The 15,848-nt window shown below is 38.0% G+C and overlaps 1 protein-coding gene across 1 annotated transcript in view; it reads right to left on the reverse strand.

The window, feature by feature from the left end:
- The window catches only part of LOC139473757 (RNA polymerase II elongation factor ELL-like), a 38,571-nt gene extending 23,275 nt beyond the window's left edge, over positions 1 to 15,296 (reverse strand). The window contains exons 1-2 of the mRNA XM_071256507.1: positions 15,165 to 15,296; positions 626 to 673 (exon numbers count right to left, since the gene is read on the reverse strand). Of these exons, the coding sequence (XP_071112608.1) occupies positions 626 to 673; positions 15,165 to 15,296 (180 nt within the window). The remainder of the gene's footprint in view (positions 1 to 625; positions 674 to 15,164) is intronic.
- Positions 15,297 to 15,848: the final 552 nt, after the last annotated feature.

Consider the following 15,848-nt stretch of genomic DNA (forward strand, 5'->3'; position numbering starts at 1 on the left):
CCTTTGACGAGACACTTTAACGAATAGGCTTTCCCTAGGCCCCTAGGCCCCCAGGATCTGTGACCATGTGGACTTTGTGTCATTGTATCCCAATGGCGTGACCGTTATTCATCCTTGCCTGGTCCAGAATCAACCGTTTACACGCGGCTATGATATAGCTGGAATATTGTTTAATGTGGCAGTGTAAACAACATTCATTCTCTCACCTTATGACAAGCAAAGGGCACCTGAGATCACTTGTCACTAGAATTGTCACACAGGGACAGTGATACTCAACAAGCAGTTGCTTACCCATCCAAGTATTATCCACACTCAGCAGTCATTGTGTCACAACCGGTACTTTACGCATGATACGATGGGAAAATGAGTTTCAATATGGTTGCCACCTAAAAGTTACTGATGCACATACGATAGACAACCTGCCGCATCAGTAGCTCACAAGAATTTCAGATAGACCTTACAAAATAAGTTTAAGACCACTTGCAATAACTACAAAGTTCATAATTTATTATTCCCACCAGCAGGTAAACAGCACTACTCATGCATGGATGATGGAGGTGACCTTGACATAAGCAATAACACTGTTCCCTATAGAGTCCACACACGTCCAATGCAGATTACTTACCCCTTGGTTCCCATCAAGCTGTATTGTAGGCCTTCTGTTGGTGCCATGCTGAAAAAAAAAACCACAAAATTTACTTAATGAAACAACATCTTTAGAAATGAAAAGGAACAAAATGTAACCGAAATGTTCTTAGTTATGAACTGACATTACACAAATACCTCTCAAATCATTTTGAAATGTTTCTTTCTTTCTTCATCCCTTTGGTTACAAAGGAATTAGAAGATGACATCTATTGAGCTCTACATGAAAAATGCAATTCTGAAAACAAATTATTTCCTGGAATGAGATGGCAACTGGTATGGGACATAGGCTTCATTTATCAAAGTGACAATTGCTTAAGGTGAAAAAGGTCAAGGGCAAAAGGTCAGGATGCAATGACCCCTGAGATCAATTTATTATGACCATGTTCCATGACAATGTCCAAAACATCAGAAATCGATAACAATGAGAACGTTTAGCCTGTCAGGTTGATCTGTCAAACTGCAACATAACTCACTGACTCTTGCAAATACCTTTTTCCTATTCAAAGAACTGAACTTCAGTTTATCAAGTGATTTACTATGTCCACTGCTATGAAAGATTTATATTTATCAGCCAAACTGGCTTCCACATGAGATATGGCATGGGTGAGGTTAGATAAAGTGGTATCTCTTAGGAGATACTGGTACAGTGAAATTGCATCACAATGCTTTGCAGAACACTGTGGTGTGATCACTTACCATGACATCACAATCAAATGACATCACTAGAGGCATACTCACTATACTGATACATGCTAGAATCCCATATACACAACCAATTCATGATGAAGGCCAAATTCATACACAACCATTTTCATGATATTTCAAAATCTGTTCATGTGGCAAAATCATATTATGAATATTAAACTACCATTGTACATGTTGTATACATGCATACTTTGTAATGTCATAACTTTTATGCCATGTCAGTATATTTTAGTTACAATTTGTGCACACAATCTTGAGCCAACAAGGTTAACATTTTATGCAAAATGTTGAGTGCTTAGTGGTCATAACAACACGTTGCAGTACTATCACAATATAGATCTAAGTATCACAACTTTTTGTAATACAAAATTCCAAGTAATACACAGCCCTATACATGAGTGAGTGAGTTGGGTGTAACGCCGCTTTTAACATTATTCCATTTATATCAAGGCGTGTCAGCTTTATGTGGGAAAAAGCCCGAAGTGATGCAGGTCTTAGACGTTTACCACTTCTGTGAAACGCACGAGCACGGGTATGGTGCTGACAAACCTAGAAACATAATCGGGGTGAACTGGGATTCGAACTCACAATCATAGGTTTCTGGTGTGTCCAAGGGGACGCAATTCTGCACAGCGAATCGTGGCACTTTAGACGACTGGGCCACCCTGCCCCCTGCCCCCTCCCCCCATACATGAAGCTCTTACATCAAGAGAGTTATAAACCAGACAAGACCAGATTGAGGTCCTCTATAAGTAAACACTAACCATGACGTCGACAATACACAACATACTTTGTTCCTACATACAGTATGATAGATAGACAGATAGATAGTTCTGTTATCAACTTGCTGTAAATCGGTTAACTAGGGGCAAATATGGACACCTACTTATCCTACTTACACCTACTGAAGGAGCACCTTTAAAGTAGCTACATTTTCAAAAGACCTTAGTGTTACTGGTACTACTGTTAATGTATGGATTATTTCCTTCCTTAAAGATATGTAACTAGACTCGGAAATGTGGCTCAAGCAAAAGACTGATACCAATAAACCACAGTAACACACACACACAACTTACAGTGTTTAGCATTCTAAAAATAGATAGGCACAAGGCTATCAAACTAAAAATACTACTTTCACCATATCTTGTAAACAGACCTTGAAAATCTACAATAGTGTTTTTGATTTCAATAATACACTCAACATATCAACGCATCCACCACAATGCATCCCATTCTGAATGTAAACACTCAGAAATATTAATACTGTTTATTAAGTTTATGACTGAGCATCACAGAGTCGTCAGCATTATTTACAAAGTCAGCCACCACAGAGTATGTAAATTTATGCAGCCGTCTATCTGTACAGCCTGGGTATCACCAACAATCCACTATCTCGTTCATGTTAAGGGTTAACCGCCACTGTGTGACGTGACCTGGGTCAGGGCCTCACCGACCTGGCTCTCTCACCCATGGGACAGGTAATCTGGTGCAACAGAAAAGTTGCACAACACAGGCAGTCAGCTAAGCACTGTTTACAACAGCCCTATCTACTAAATGTGTTTACCACATAGGTACTGACATTTTTATTAAATCCTGCCCGGGATCCACTGAAAATTGAACACATACGCTTGGCTAAAGCTACTAATGATAGATTCACATAGACCTTCAACATTTTCAAACACTTAAATAACAAACAAATAAAGTTGGCAAGCATGGCAAGTCAGAGGCAGCTTGCAAAAAATATCACAATGTAGGTAAACATTATTTTCTTTAATGAATGGTTGGTCTAATATATTCTCTCCACCAATAGTTCTGCTGTTCGACATTGCAAATAGCAGCAAATTTGCAATAATTACTGATTCATGCTGAAAACAACCAACACTGAAAATAGAAAGAAATATCTGTCTAATTCACTTGTTGTGAACAATATCTACAGATGTATACAGTTACTGGACAAAGCCGGCCTACTTCAGATCTGTTCTGAACTGAACAGTGGGAGCTTCCAAACGTGCAGTTTACACACAAAAAAACAGGAGCTGACAACAGCCATCTACTTTTCAACAGGTCATACATACACCTGATTGACATGGACAGTAGGCATCACTTAACACACAGTTAAATAACACACTGCTCACACATAGGCACTGCAAGGAGCCACAACTGTTGACCAAATATGGATAAAACCAACATCATGGACAACACATGACAGGCTAGTGTGGGCGGATAATGTAAGAAGAGAGACAGGCCTGTGGGGGTAATGTAAGGAGAGAGACAGGCCTGTGGGGGTAATGTAAGGAGAGAGACAGGCCTGTGGGGGTAATGTAAGGAGAGAGACAGGCCTGTGGGGGTAATGTAAGGAGAGACAGGCCTGTGTGGGTAATTAAGGAGAGACAGGCCTGTGGGTGTAATGTAAGGAGAGACAGGCCTATGTGGGTAATGTAAGGAGAGACAGGCCTGTGGGGGTAATGTAAGGAGAGACAGGCCTGTGGGGGTAATGTAAGGAGAGACAGGCCTGTGGAGGTAATGTAAGGAGAGACAGGCCTGTGGGGGTTATGTAAGGAGAGAGACAGGCCTGTCGGGGTAATGTAAGGAGAGAGACAAACCTGAGGTGAGGTGAGGTGAGGTTTAACATCGCCCTCAAGAATTTTGCAATTTTTCACGACGTGCACGCATGTGTGAGTGCTTGAACTAGTCCGAACTAGTAACGATTTTATAGAGCTAGCCACCCGAGATACCATGCCGCTGTTTAACAAGAATATCCCATCGTGACAGAGTATACTGATTCCAAGCCGACCAGTCCTTGTTTCAGCCCCTAATGCCGAGTGGCAGGCAGGGTAAAAACAAGTACTATCTTTGAACGTCTTCAGGTCGGGATGACGAGGACAGGAATCGAACCCCCCAACCTTCTGCTCTTCATGAAGATGCTCTACCACTGGACCACAGAGGCGGTCTTGTGTACAGGACGTTTAGCTAATTACATTAGAGCCTGGAATGAATCAATGATCATGTGGGCAGTGGCCATGATTGATGGATGAAATAACGTCATAACTGCTCAAGTTGAACTGTAGGTACAATGAATATTTGTGCGTCTGTATAGTCCATTCTCTACATTTGTGGATAGTGGGCGCACATTTGTGTGTCAGGTAAAGCCCTGTAAGGACAGAGAAAGGTTAGAGTGGGTAACGTAATGTAAGAAGAAAGAGGCCAGTGAGGTTGAGGGTCGGGTCAACAATCAGGGTCAGGAATGGAAGGGGAAAAATGGGGAAATAAGGGCCAAGGGGAAGAAGGTACAGACACTTGCACCAGGTGGTATGTAGGGCATTTGAAGCAGGCTGCAGTTCTGTCGTGTGTTTATTCTGACAAGTAGCCAACTCTACCTCAGCCAGACACAATGTGTTGTAGACAAAGTTGCACAGAAGCCAAAGCTGGGCTTATTTAACCTTGCAGTCGAGTTGCACATAACACAATACAGATAATGCATTTATAACAAATCTACAGATTTATTCTAAACAAATTTGACCTTGAAAGAGAAGGCTTTCTCCACATACTAGCTTGAATCAGCACAACATGTTGATGGGCCACCTTATTCTCCATGTTTGTGCATGATAATTCACCTGGTAAAGCTCCCAAATAATTTAGAATACAGGTATGACAGAGAGAGATTTTTCAACTGGCTACCTGGTCACATTTTAAAGATAGCGGAGACAGATATAATCCCTGACCTGAGCTGTAGATCATGAAGTGAGTGACCACCACGGCCAGAGATGACGGGGCGACCTCAAGACTGTCATTCACAACACACACTCCCAACTTCCAAGTCAAACCACAACCTGACACTTTCATCCTGACTGTCAGGAATATTTCAAGCACTCAAGTGGCATGAAATCTATGATTCATATTCAACCAATGAAACAAATCATAACCAAAACATAAAAGGGATTTTTTTAAAATACCTTTTCTAACTCTAAACATACAGTAAACAATGTTTATAACGAACACGCTTATAACAAATAACGAACTGGCGGATATAACGAACATATTTTTGATCCCTTATAACAAAGTACAGTTATTTCGAACTAAAATCAGAGGTCCCTTTGACTTTGTTATGACCGTAGTTTATGGTATTTATTCCATATTACACACCAAGGCCGTGAAGAAAAAATGAAGTTGTATGTTTTTACTGCAGAGTTCTGTGAGTAACAATGCACAAATCTTGTCCATACCGGGTTAGACACCATTGGTCTAACTAGTTGACAGCTCATTTTCGACTAGTGGTGATATAAAATATTAGATATTGCAAGAAATAAAGTCAATATACATTTTTACTAGTCTCAGACAAAGGGACTACTGACGGTGTTTATCCCTGCCCTATCTGTGAAAACCAATAGCAGAAACAAAATGGAGTAGCACTGCTTCTTTGCACGGCCTCTGTCTAGAATATCAACATGTGTGTATTGCCATTAGCCATTTTAAATTATTTTACTTTCAGCATGACTGACACCACAGGCCTATTTCTGAATGAAATATAACAGAATTATGAAATCTGTCTATTGATCTTCAAGTCATTGACAAGTGCTCACAGTGACAGCTGTTTTGGGCAGCATTGAGCCTGCTGAGGATGTGAGCCCAAGCACTAGATGGTAAATGACTTTTGCTCTGTTTGTCATGTTGCACTGGCAAGTAAAGAGTTTTCAATTGCCTTTTTTCACCAACGGTAGCAAGCAAAAACTAACTACCAGCTGCAGCTGTGGTTGTTATTTCCATAAGAATGAGGGCAAATTCAAATTTTCAACAAGAAAGAAAGAAAGAATTTAGAGAAGAAATTTCCAAGTCTTCTCATCGGCAGAGAAATAAATAGTTTCCTATCACATTTACTATAAAAGGAGATAAATCAAACGGGAAAACAAGTCACACCCTCTAACACTTGCAATCACCACCAAGTATATTTACTATTCAGCTTACTTTGCCCAGGAGAACCCTCTTCCTTCACATTTGCCCACGAGAGAGAATCACATTAATTACATTGCACAATTTACAACACACATATACCATGTACACCATTCAAAAACTATTTTCACACACATTTACTATGCACTTTGCATCCACATTAGTAAATAAACACTTTGTATCCACATTAGTAAATAAACTCTTTGTATCCACATTAGTAAATAAACACTTTGTATCCACATTAGTAAAAAAACACTTTGTATCCACATTAGTAAATAAACACTTTGTATCTACATTAGTAAATAAACACTATGTATCCACATTAGTAAATAAACACTTTATATCCACATAAGTAAATAAACACTTTGTATCCACATAAGTAAATAAACTCTTTGTATCCACATTAGTAAATAAACACTTTGTATCCACTTTAGTAAATAAACACTTTGTATCCACATTAGTAAATAAACACTTTGTATCCACATTAGTAAATAAACACTTTGTATCCACATAAGTAAATAAACACTTTGTATCCCAGTTAGTAAATATACTCTTTGTATCCACATAAGTACATAAACACTTTGTATCCACATTAGTAAATAAACACTTTGTATCCACATAAGTAAATAAACAAACTACATTCACATTTTTCTATATTGTTCAACATTGCTATTTTTAGCTTCCCCATGGTTCGATCAACAATGACCGCAAAAATTATGAACCAACATCTGGATCAGACAAGGAAGGTTGAAGTCGTCTATTTCCTTGTATGATTGTTCAGAACTGAAATGTCTCCCGTCTACGTTTACATTTGGGACACTTAGAAGCCAATAATTGTCCTTATCCTGGCAACCCTAATCGTATTAACACAAATGAATGATGCCGAATGATAATGAGAAGAAGAGTGCTATGGATACCTTGCTAAACCTAATGTTTCAATGGCATGCAAAACCTCTTTTTGACAAATCATCCCTCTACACAGTGACACCCTATCAAGTGACCATGCTCTGATGTCACATTACAAACATGGGATGCAAAAAACACCTCATGATGACTTATGATTATGTTTGTTCACAGTTATCTGTCTATGATTAACAAGTGATTTACACACACCTGCCATAAACAAATTAACCCAGACATTCCTATCCTTTAGGAACATACTGCTACAAGTTGGACATGTACAGCACCATCTACAAGGTTGTAGGTAGTTTATGAGGTGATAATAGTCATGGTTGGGTACTTGTTGAATATAACAAGATGTAACCTGCTTGTGTTACCCTTCCCTGTTACACAACGTTGCCTAACTTTACACAATACTAGCTTGATCGTTGGGAGTCCTTGCCTTACTGCATGATAAACTGTCAGCTACAGTGAGTCTCCCTGTGTATGGCCAGGTCATTAAATGGATCCCATTACCAGGGCCTAATCAACAGGGGAAGTTATACAGCACAGTCTACCCCACAAACCACCTGTACACCATCAGCTGTTGTACATCATCATATCAAACTACATTACTATCAGGAGCATAATACAAGGCCCTTTTGTCAATGACAATGCAAACAAATGGCACATATTTAATGGATACTAATTGTTTTCATTTAAGTTTCCACTTAGAGCATAGGCATTTTTGAATCAGATCAGCACATCCCTAAAAACTACTTGACAAGGGATATTTAATGGACAACAACATCTTTGGGTGTGCTGTGGGGTGGTGGTGGTGGTATTTAAGAGCTATCTGCAAGGAAAGCTTTCTGATGTTTCAGGAGCTGTACTCAATCCACAATATTCCTTATCACAATAACATCCATCTTGTAAATGTCATAAAAGACTCTCACACCCATACACAGGGTTAGAAATTGGCACTAGTCCTATAGTCCTTGCCAAACTGCCCAATAGTTAAGGTATCATAAGGAGTAGTAGATATTTGTCATTTTTAGGGGTTTTGCTATATATGATCATTATAAGGACTAGTGGACTAAAAAATGTTAGTTTCTACCGCTGATACATAGTATTCATATGTCTTGAAAATACTGAAAACTCATGATAAAAAACAGCATTTCATTAGGTGTGGCAATATGATGACAAAACTCTAACAATCTTTCAAAGAGCCCACCGCACCGGCTGAACCAACACATGTGAAAACAATGGTGCAAGTGAGTGGCACTGGCAAGGCCTGATAGAGACAACAGTTGGGTCAGAAAGGCCATGTGTACACCATGACATACACATCATCTTATTAACATGGCTGTCTAATTCTTATTACCACACTAAGTGACTCCTGGCCCCAGAAGCAATAGCGGTTAGGGTGTAATGACGCACACCTGTAGGGAAGAGCTTGCATGGTATCTCCCATAGCAAACTCACCCTGGGGTTTCTGTCAAAACTTAAGTGAAATGGGTCCATCTGAGGCGTGTTGAACATCAACATTACAAATAAAACTATAACCAATCTGTCACAGGTTAATAAAAACACTTTATCAAGGATGATGAAAAAATCTTCAATCAGAAAATTTCCATCCTCTTTCTTTTTTCGAGAAATGTGACATGAACTATAATCATTTATCACTGAATGAAAGGGTGCAGTTTTAACTCTGCATTATCTAAACCCTTTTGATTGCCGGGAAGGATCAACAGTGTTGCTAAAGTATTGAGATTAACATGATAATGTATACACTGGCATGACATAAAAGAAATAAATGTGGTTTTAGAAAGATAACAAGATATGGACAGATTACCAACTTCCTTGTGAAGTTTAAGGCAAGTATTGTACAGTCTGTGTGGTAATGATCTTTCCGTGATCAATTATTTATGTCAAATCTATGTTCAAATTACACAAATACATTGAAGTGGATGGAATACAAAAAAGAAAATCACATACAAGACTACAAAACATCCCTGGTATACATCAGAGGCTCAAGCATTTTTTAAAGTTTCATGTCAATCTGTTCAATCAGGTATAATTACCTGAAAATGTTTATGATAAAACCTGCCAAAGAACATCTAAAAAGGGAGCAAAATCATTATGCTGATTAGAATATGACTTAAATGTCTGTCACATGCATAACAAACCCTGATGGTAAATATGAACACAAATCAAAACATGACCTAGATATGGGTTCTATTTTTAGACGCTAGTGAAAACCAACACCCAACAGTGAACACTGGAGGTCTCAGCCACTCATGTCTTAATATGACTGTAGTGGTAAGGGCAGCAGTACCATCTGCAGCAATACAAAGGCACTGATTCTGTGGCCGGGTTTTCACAAGGTGAAAGGACGTATTTGTTCCGCATTTGATATGTGATTACCATAAAACATCATTTTTCCTTATCAACGTCTCGGGAGGGAAACTTTCACAAACATAACAAAAGCTCACACGCTTTAGTGTTAATAGTTGCTCAGCCCTTCAGAATTGAACAGAAATTATTTACTGCAAAACACCAAAGACGTATATTGAAAACACCTCATACTCTGACGTGTATGTCTAACCTGGACTTCCAAGTCAGCATGCTACTACTGAATAAAACAATCCAATAGCAGCATAATAGAACTGGTCAACATACAATATTCAATAATACATACAACAGATGCCGGCATGGCAGACCACTGAATCAAGTGCAGTAACAGAATAACGCAATAAATGTGCATATATGTGTACCGGCTGAGACAAAGCTGTCACGCACTTGTAGCTTGTGTAATATACTTCGTTTTTCACACAGGGATTTCTGACAAAGAGACAACTGTTTAGCTTCTGTAACACTAGAATAACAACTGATATAGCCGTCACTCAGTTCAAACAAACCTACATCATGCCAAATATGTCCTACCAGGAGGACATGGTAAATATGTATCCACACATCTAAGGTCACAATGATCATGCTTCATCCCAGGGACAATACTCTTCCCTCAGCTTACTCAAGTGTGTGGATGTTCCCAATATGTGTCATATTTACATTTATCTTCACTATCAAGGTATGATTCCCACTGTTACAAACGAAGTTACAAGCACTGTACTTGTGAGACTTTAAAAATTCCCCTAGTCATACAACCTTGAACAAACATATATATATATAGATGTGTGGGTTTCCAGAGCACTGTAGAAGATACCAGGCCTGAGCGTGTCAAGTGATACTTGATGCCAGAGCACAACAGTAGGAATAGAATTCCAGGTGAAAAAGACAAAATGTGCACTGTGTGCACTGTGTGCACTGTGGACCTTTAAATGTACATATAACAAATGTATTGATACAGAATTTGTTTGAGTATTTACATGTATGTTACCATTCACATTGGGTATTTGATAGTTTTCTTTGGGTATGTAATAGTTTTGTACTAGCTTACACTAAGCTGCAGTCCAGTCTATTTGGCTATTTTTAAACCAAAGATGAGACATTTTGAAAGAATTCTGTTAAAATGCTGTTTCAGTTAACTCTTAATTATTTCTATTAATATGCTGCCCCAAGTGTGTCATCTGTCATACATGTATGAGCAAACAACAGTGATACATGTCTTGCAGTGAAGATCCAGGGTAGAATAGGTCTTCAACACATGCTTGCCGTAAAAGGTGACTATGTATGTTGTAAGAGGCGACTAAGGGATCGGGTGGTCAGGTTTGCTGACTTGGTTGATGCATGTCACTGTATCCCAATTGTGTGGATCAATGCTCATGAGGTCAATCACTGGATTGTCTGGTCCAGACTCGATTATTTACAGACCACAGTCATAAAGCAGAAATATTGCTGAGTGTGGTGTTAAACAACAAACAAACAAACAAACAACATGTCTTGATTACAATAAGCGAGACCTGCCCTTTTGTGCATTATTACTGCAGTTGAGTTATTGAATAGGTGATTCCTGCAATCGATCAGTAAATAAAGATGAGTAAAGATATCCAGTCCTGAAGCTGAAAAGGCTACATTGGGCAATTATGCACAATGTTATATACAACTGGGCTTTAAACTGTTTCAAGTAGTTGTACACAAGCAGCTCCAAATAAATTGGGTTACTGTGAGTTATTTTGCGAATTTTACACAAACAGGCAGCTTATCTGAAGCTGTGATTCTGAGTAAATCACCACAAGGACTAGACTTAGTTGACGATCTTACCATGGCAACAATACAGTGCAACTGCATGTCATAACACTGTCACAACATCAACAACATTGACAAACAGGTAGGTGTAAGATGAAAATGACAGTGACGTAATCAAATGGAGGATGTGAAGAATTCCATGTGAATTTAACTACAGTGGACCTATATTAAATGACATTAAAGGTGACATCAAGTGCGGCATTTGCTGCAGCTAAAAATGATTAATCCTCTCAAACATGCCTATAATACTAACATAGCAGCACTTAAAAATAACATATGCTCTACCAAAAGGTACTCCAAAAACTATGGAACTATCACCATTGATAAACCAATCAGTAATAGGTGACTGATTGAACATCGAGACCTGAGCGACAACATATGCAGTTTTGGTATGACGACATTTTATCAACCAGGTCATACATTCCCATTTGTGTCCTGCTATTTTAGTCAGTTTCTTTTACAACATGGGAACATATTGCTTGTTTGTGGCAAAGAATTAAAACAAAAAAGTAAGAAGAAAATGGAGAACCAAATCAAGGTTTCTAGTAACATGAGTAGATTTTTGCGACCAACCGCTGTTTCCTATAACATGTATAAGGAAAAACAATTTTGTGTGGGTCATTTAATTCAAGCCAGTAACTCAAATACATCCCATCCATCATTCGAATTTTCAAAGATCTCCACTACTCTTATGCTGACGATGATAAACTTATTGCATTGATGGCGAATACAAGAAGAAAACTCTAAAAAATAACTACCGGAGTTGTGACATCAGTTACACAGGAGTACGGATGTGATTTCACTGACTCTGAACAAGATTTCCAAATATAAACACTTCAAAACCAAATCATGATTAAATAAGGCAGTCCTAGGCATAGAATGTCAACATGGTTCATTTTGGGGTCCCATTCCAGATAGTGATCTCGGCACTATGACTGTCATAAGTTAATGCCAAATTACAAGAGTTATGATTGTCTTAGCACTAAGATAGCTTTGTAAAACAGGGCTGGCTATAAGTTATACTTTATAAGGGCATTCTTTACAATCTAGGAGAAAGTCAAGACTCTGAAATTGTTGTTCAGGACAGACATTTTTATGTCAGAGATGCATGATACCAGGACACAGACGAGCAAAAGGTCCAATCAATGATCCTTATTCGGCAAATAACGTGTGCTTTCAGAAGAATATACTCAGTGAAACAAACTCCTTAAGTACATAGCACTGAATTTCTCGTAACACACATCTATTCTATGAGCTTAAAATTGTTATCAAACATCAAGCATGTGTCGACACCACACATATGACAAACTACCTAATTGCAAAATCAGCCCTACATTAAAACTCAGAAACGTTACACATGATTAATGAACCAATGTATTTTCACACTGCATGGCTGCACAAAGAGTGAACATAGTTTATGTCTGTTATTCAAACATTCAATTATACAATTTGGCTGTTATTCTGACAAGAAATTGTACAGATATCTGTGGCTAAATCATATTACTAAGCCCAGCTGCTACAGGTAAATTTCAGCCAATGTTCAGCTTGATATCACTGCAATGCCTACCCTGAAACATGTGGAATATTGCTAACTGCTCCTTCAATAACAAGCTCTTTGCAGACAGACACCTTTCACTACACAGTTTCAGACAATATTAAATTTGGCCTCAATAAATCATGAAATACAAAATGTACTCCATGATTTGTTTACATATTACACATGACAACAGCTTTAGAAACTTGCACAAATCTTATAGCAACTCCATCCCCATAACACACACAATTCTCAATGCTGAAAGAAATCAAATAATTAAGTTTTCCTATATATACTCACCGCCAAAAGAAATGTGAAAACCTTACATGTTGGTTAATATATGAAGACTTACTCATATCCAAGAGATATTAGATTGGCTTGATGCACAAACGAAGAGACTGGTGTGTTGTGTGAACTGATGCTCATGAACGCATCAGATGTGATGTCATAGATTCATTTGTCTTGTGCAGGATTAGAGTATAAAGATTGGAAATCACATGTGGCATATCGTGATAAAAATAAAGACATTCTGGTAACACTTGTCTGATTCAGACTGGATTGTTAGTTTTGTCATTAAGTGGTACACATTAGAAACATCTCTTAAAGTGCATACTTCTCTATATGTGTCTATGGTTCGTGTTTCTTTTGGCGGTGAGTATACATGTTCAATGACGATGTTTCTACTACTGTTTGAAAGTAATTTGAAACATTTCTTCTAAAACATTACAACTTCATATATAATAATAATATAATAATCTGGCCCTTCTTAATTCCAAGCACAAGGTCAAGAAAAAAGCATAGACAGAACACCTGGTTCACAAAGGCTATACAGGCAACAAGTTTTTCCTTTCTTGAAAGTTTGAGGGTGACTAACTTAATGACTAAGAAGTGAATAATCAAGTTAAGACTCAAACAGATACTTGGGGAGAAATCCAGGTTATATTTCATACCTGAGTTGATGAATTTCTACTGAATATGTTCAAATATTAACCAGGCAATAGCATACAAAATGGGTATTCCTGAGCTAAATGCACTTGCATTAAATAAGAAGCAATCGAGTTGATTATGGGAGACTGTGACATGGCAGAGCATACATATTTCATTTGAGGTCACAAGTCTGAATCCCCACAATATACATGATAAAGTTTAATTCCTCCTCGTCTAGTAAGATCAGCTTAAACTAGCCCACATATGAGACTGAAATATACTGAAATTAATGCTAACATACAAGCTCAGCAAGAAATTTAAACGTTTTAGGCACATAGATTGTGAGCACACGAAAGTTTCTCCCCTGTAAAATATACAAGAACTAACCACATGAAAAATGAAGATTACCCACTCTTTATCAAACTTTCTGAATAAGCGACTAAAGATTTTACCAAATCCAAACATAGCATTATATCCTAACATGGCCACTACCCTACCCTGTATGATTCTTATGTTAATATTACTTAGACATTACAACATGAGCTGAAACATACATTGACCATTCTTCACATACAATTATGAAATTTACAATTAGTTACTAATGATATTTAGATTGAATGACAGTCTGTAAAGAAAATAATCTATCCTGATTCATAATATATTCAAAATCAAATTTATCCAAAACTTTGGTCAAAATTGGTAAAACATCAGATAATATTCCCATGTTCAGAATCATGGGCCAGCTAGTGAGATCAAGATTTTAAGTTACTATGGAGCATATTTTCTCAGGAAACTGACATTAGTGCGAACGTAAATGATAGAATGTCCTTCCATATGGAAGGGTTAGATACAGTTCAGTTGTGATACATTCAAAAATGCGCTACGCCTACCACTTTGTATCTATATATGACTGTACTAAACATGCGAATAATATCATAAAACAACAAATGAATTTTAAACAAACCACGACAGAGACCGAGGAAGACTGAAACGTCTCATGGCCCGATGTCATGAGTGAAATCATGGCTGCCAAACTGCAGTCGATCACGTTCGGCAGATGTGGCTGCGCATTTCTTTTCCGTGGCTCAAGAGCTCGCAAAATTCTATTTCAGGGACCCACTTGTATAGGTTGCATCATGTAGAAGACGTTTTGAAGGTTTTACATTCAATTTTCTTTCAATTTCCACAAAGAAATCAAAACCATCTGATGTCAATTTGATGACCCAAAATGACAGAAAATGCGAAGTCTGCAATTTAACTGAGATTATTAACGGAATTCTCGCTAAATATGATAATGTATTCAAATATAACTTACTTTGATTTTAGAAAATTCTTCTATCGCTCTAAGAGCTGAGTCTGTTAGCTTGACGTGAATTACAGTTTTGTTGCCGATGGAAGAATCGTTTGAGATGAGACCATACTCCTGTCCTTCCACCAGCGCAGCCATATTGGTCTGGCTTGCACCTCGATCTCGGTTGACCTATCAGACAACGCTTTATAAAAACGGACCAACCAAATCAGGCAATAGCGGTTTCGGCTGAACTCAACATCCGCCGTTATTTTTAGCTCTCCGACGTCACGAGGGAACCCGGACAAATTACCAGAGGGATTCTCCCTAGCAATACCGTTGATGACGTAACACCAGAAAACCACCCCCCCATCGTTTTCATAATGCTCCAACCGATATGTGAAACTTTTTCTAATAACGATAATATTATGAAAAAGTGAAAACATCGCCTAAATTTTCAAAAAGAGCATTCTTTTTCTCGATACAGTTTTACTTTTATTTTGATTGGTATGGATGTAGATCTTATGTTTTCCCTTGTTGTCTCCTTACACCAGGCAGAAAAGTGTACACGTTCTTCTTTTGATTTTCATAGATGGATCGTGATTAGTTATTGTGAGTTTATTTGGAGTGAACTGTAATAACTTCTATACAAGAATAATATATGGACTCATGTAGGTTAGTTCAGAATGATGAAGTGCAATTAAAATTATT

The sequence above is a fragment of the Haliotis cracherodii genome, unplaced genomic scaffold, assembly GCF_022045235.1.
Source record: "Haliotis cracherodii isolate W230 unplaced genomic scaffold, xgHalCrac1.p SCAF_1, whole genome shotgun sequence".
NCBI classification, from domain to species: domain Eukaryota; kingdom Metazoa; phylum Mollusca; class Gastropoda; order Lepetellida; family Haliotidae; genus Haliotis; species Haliotis cracherodii.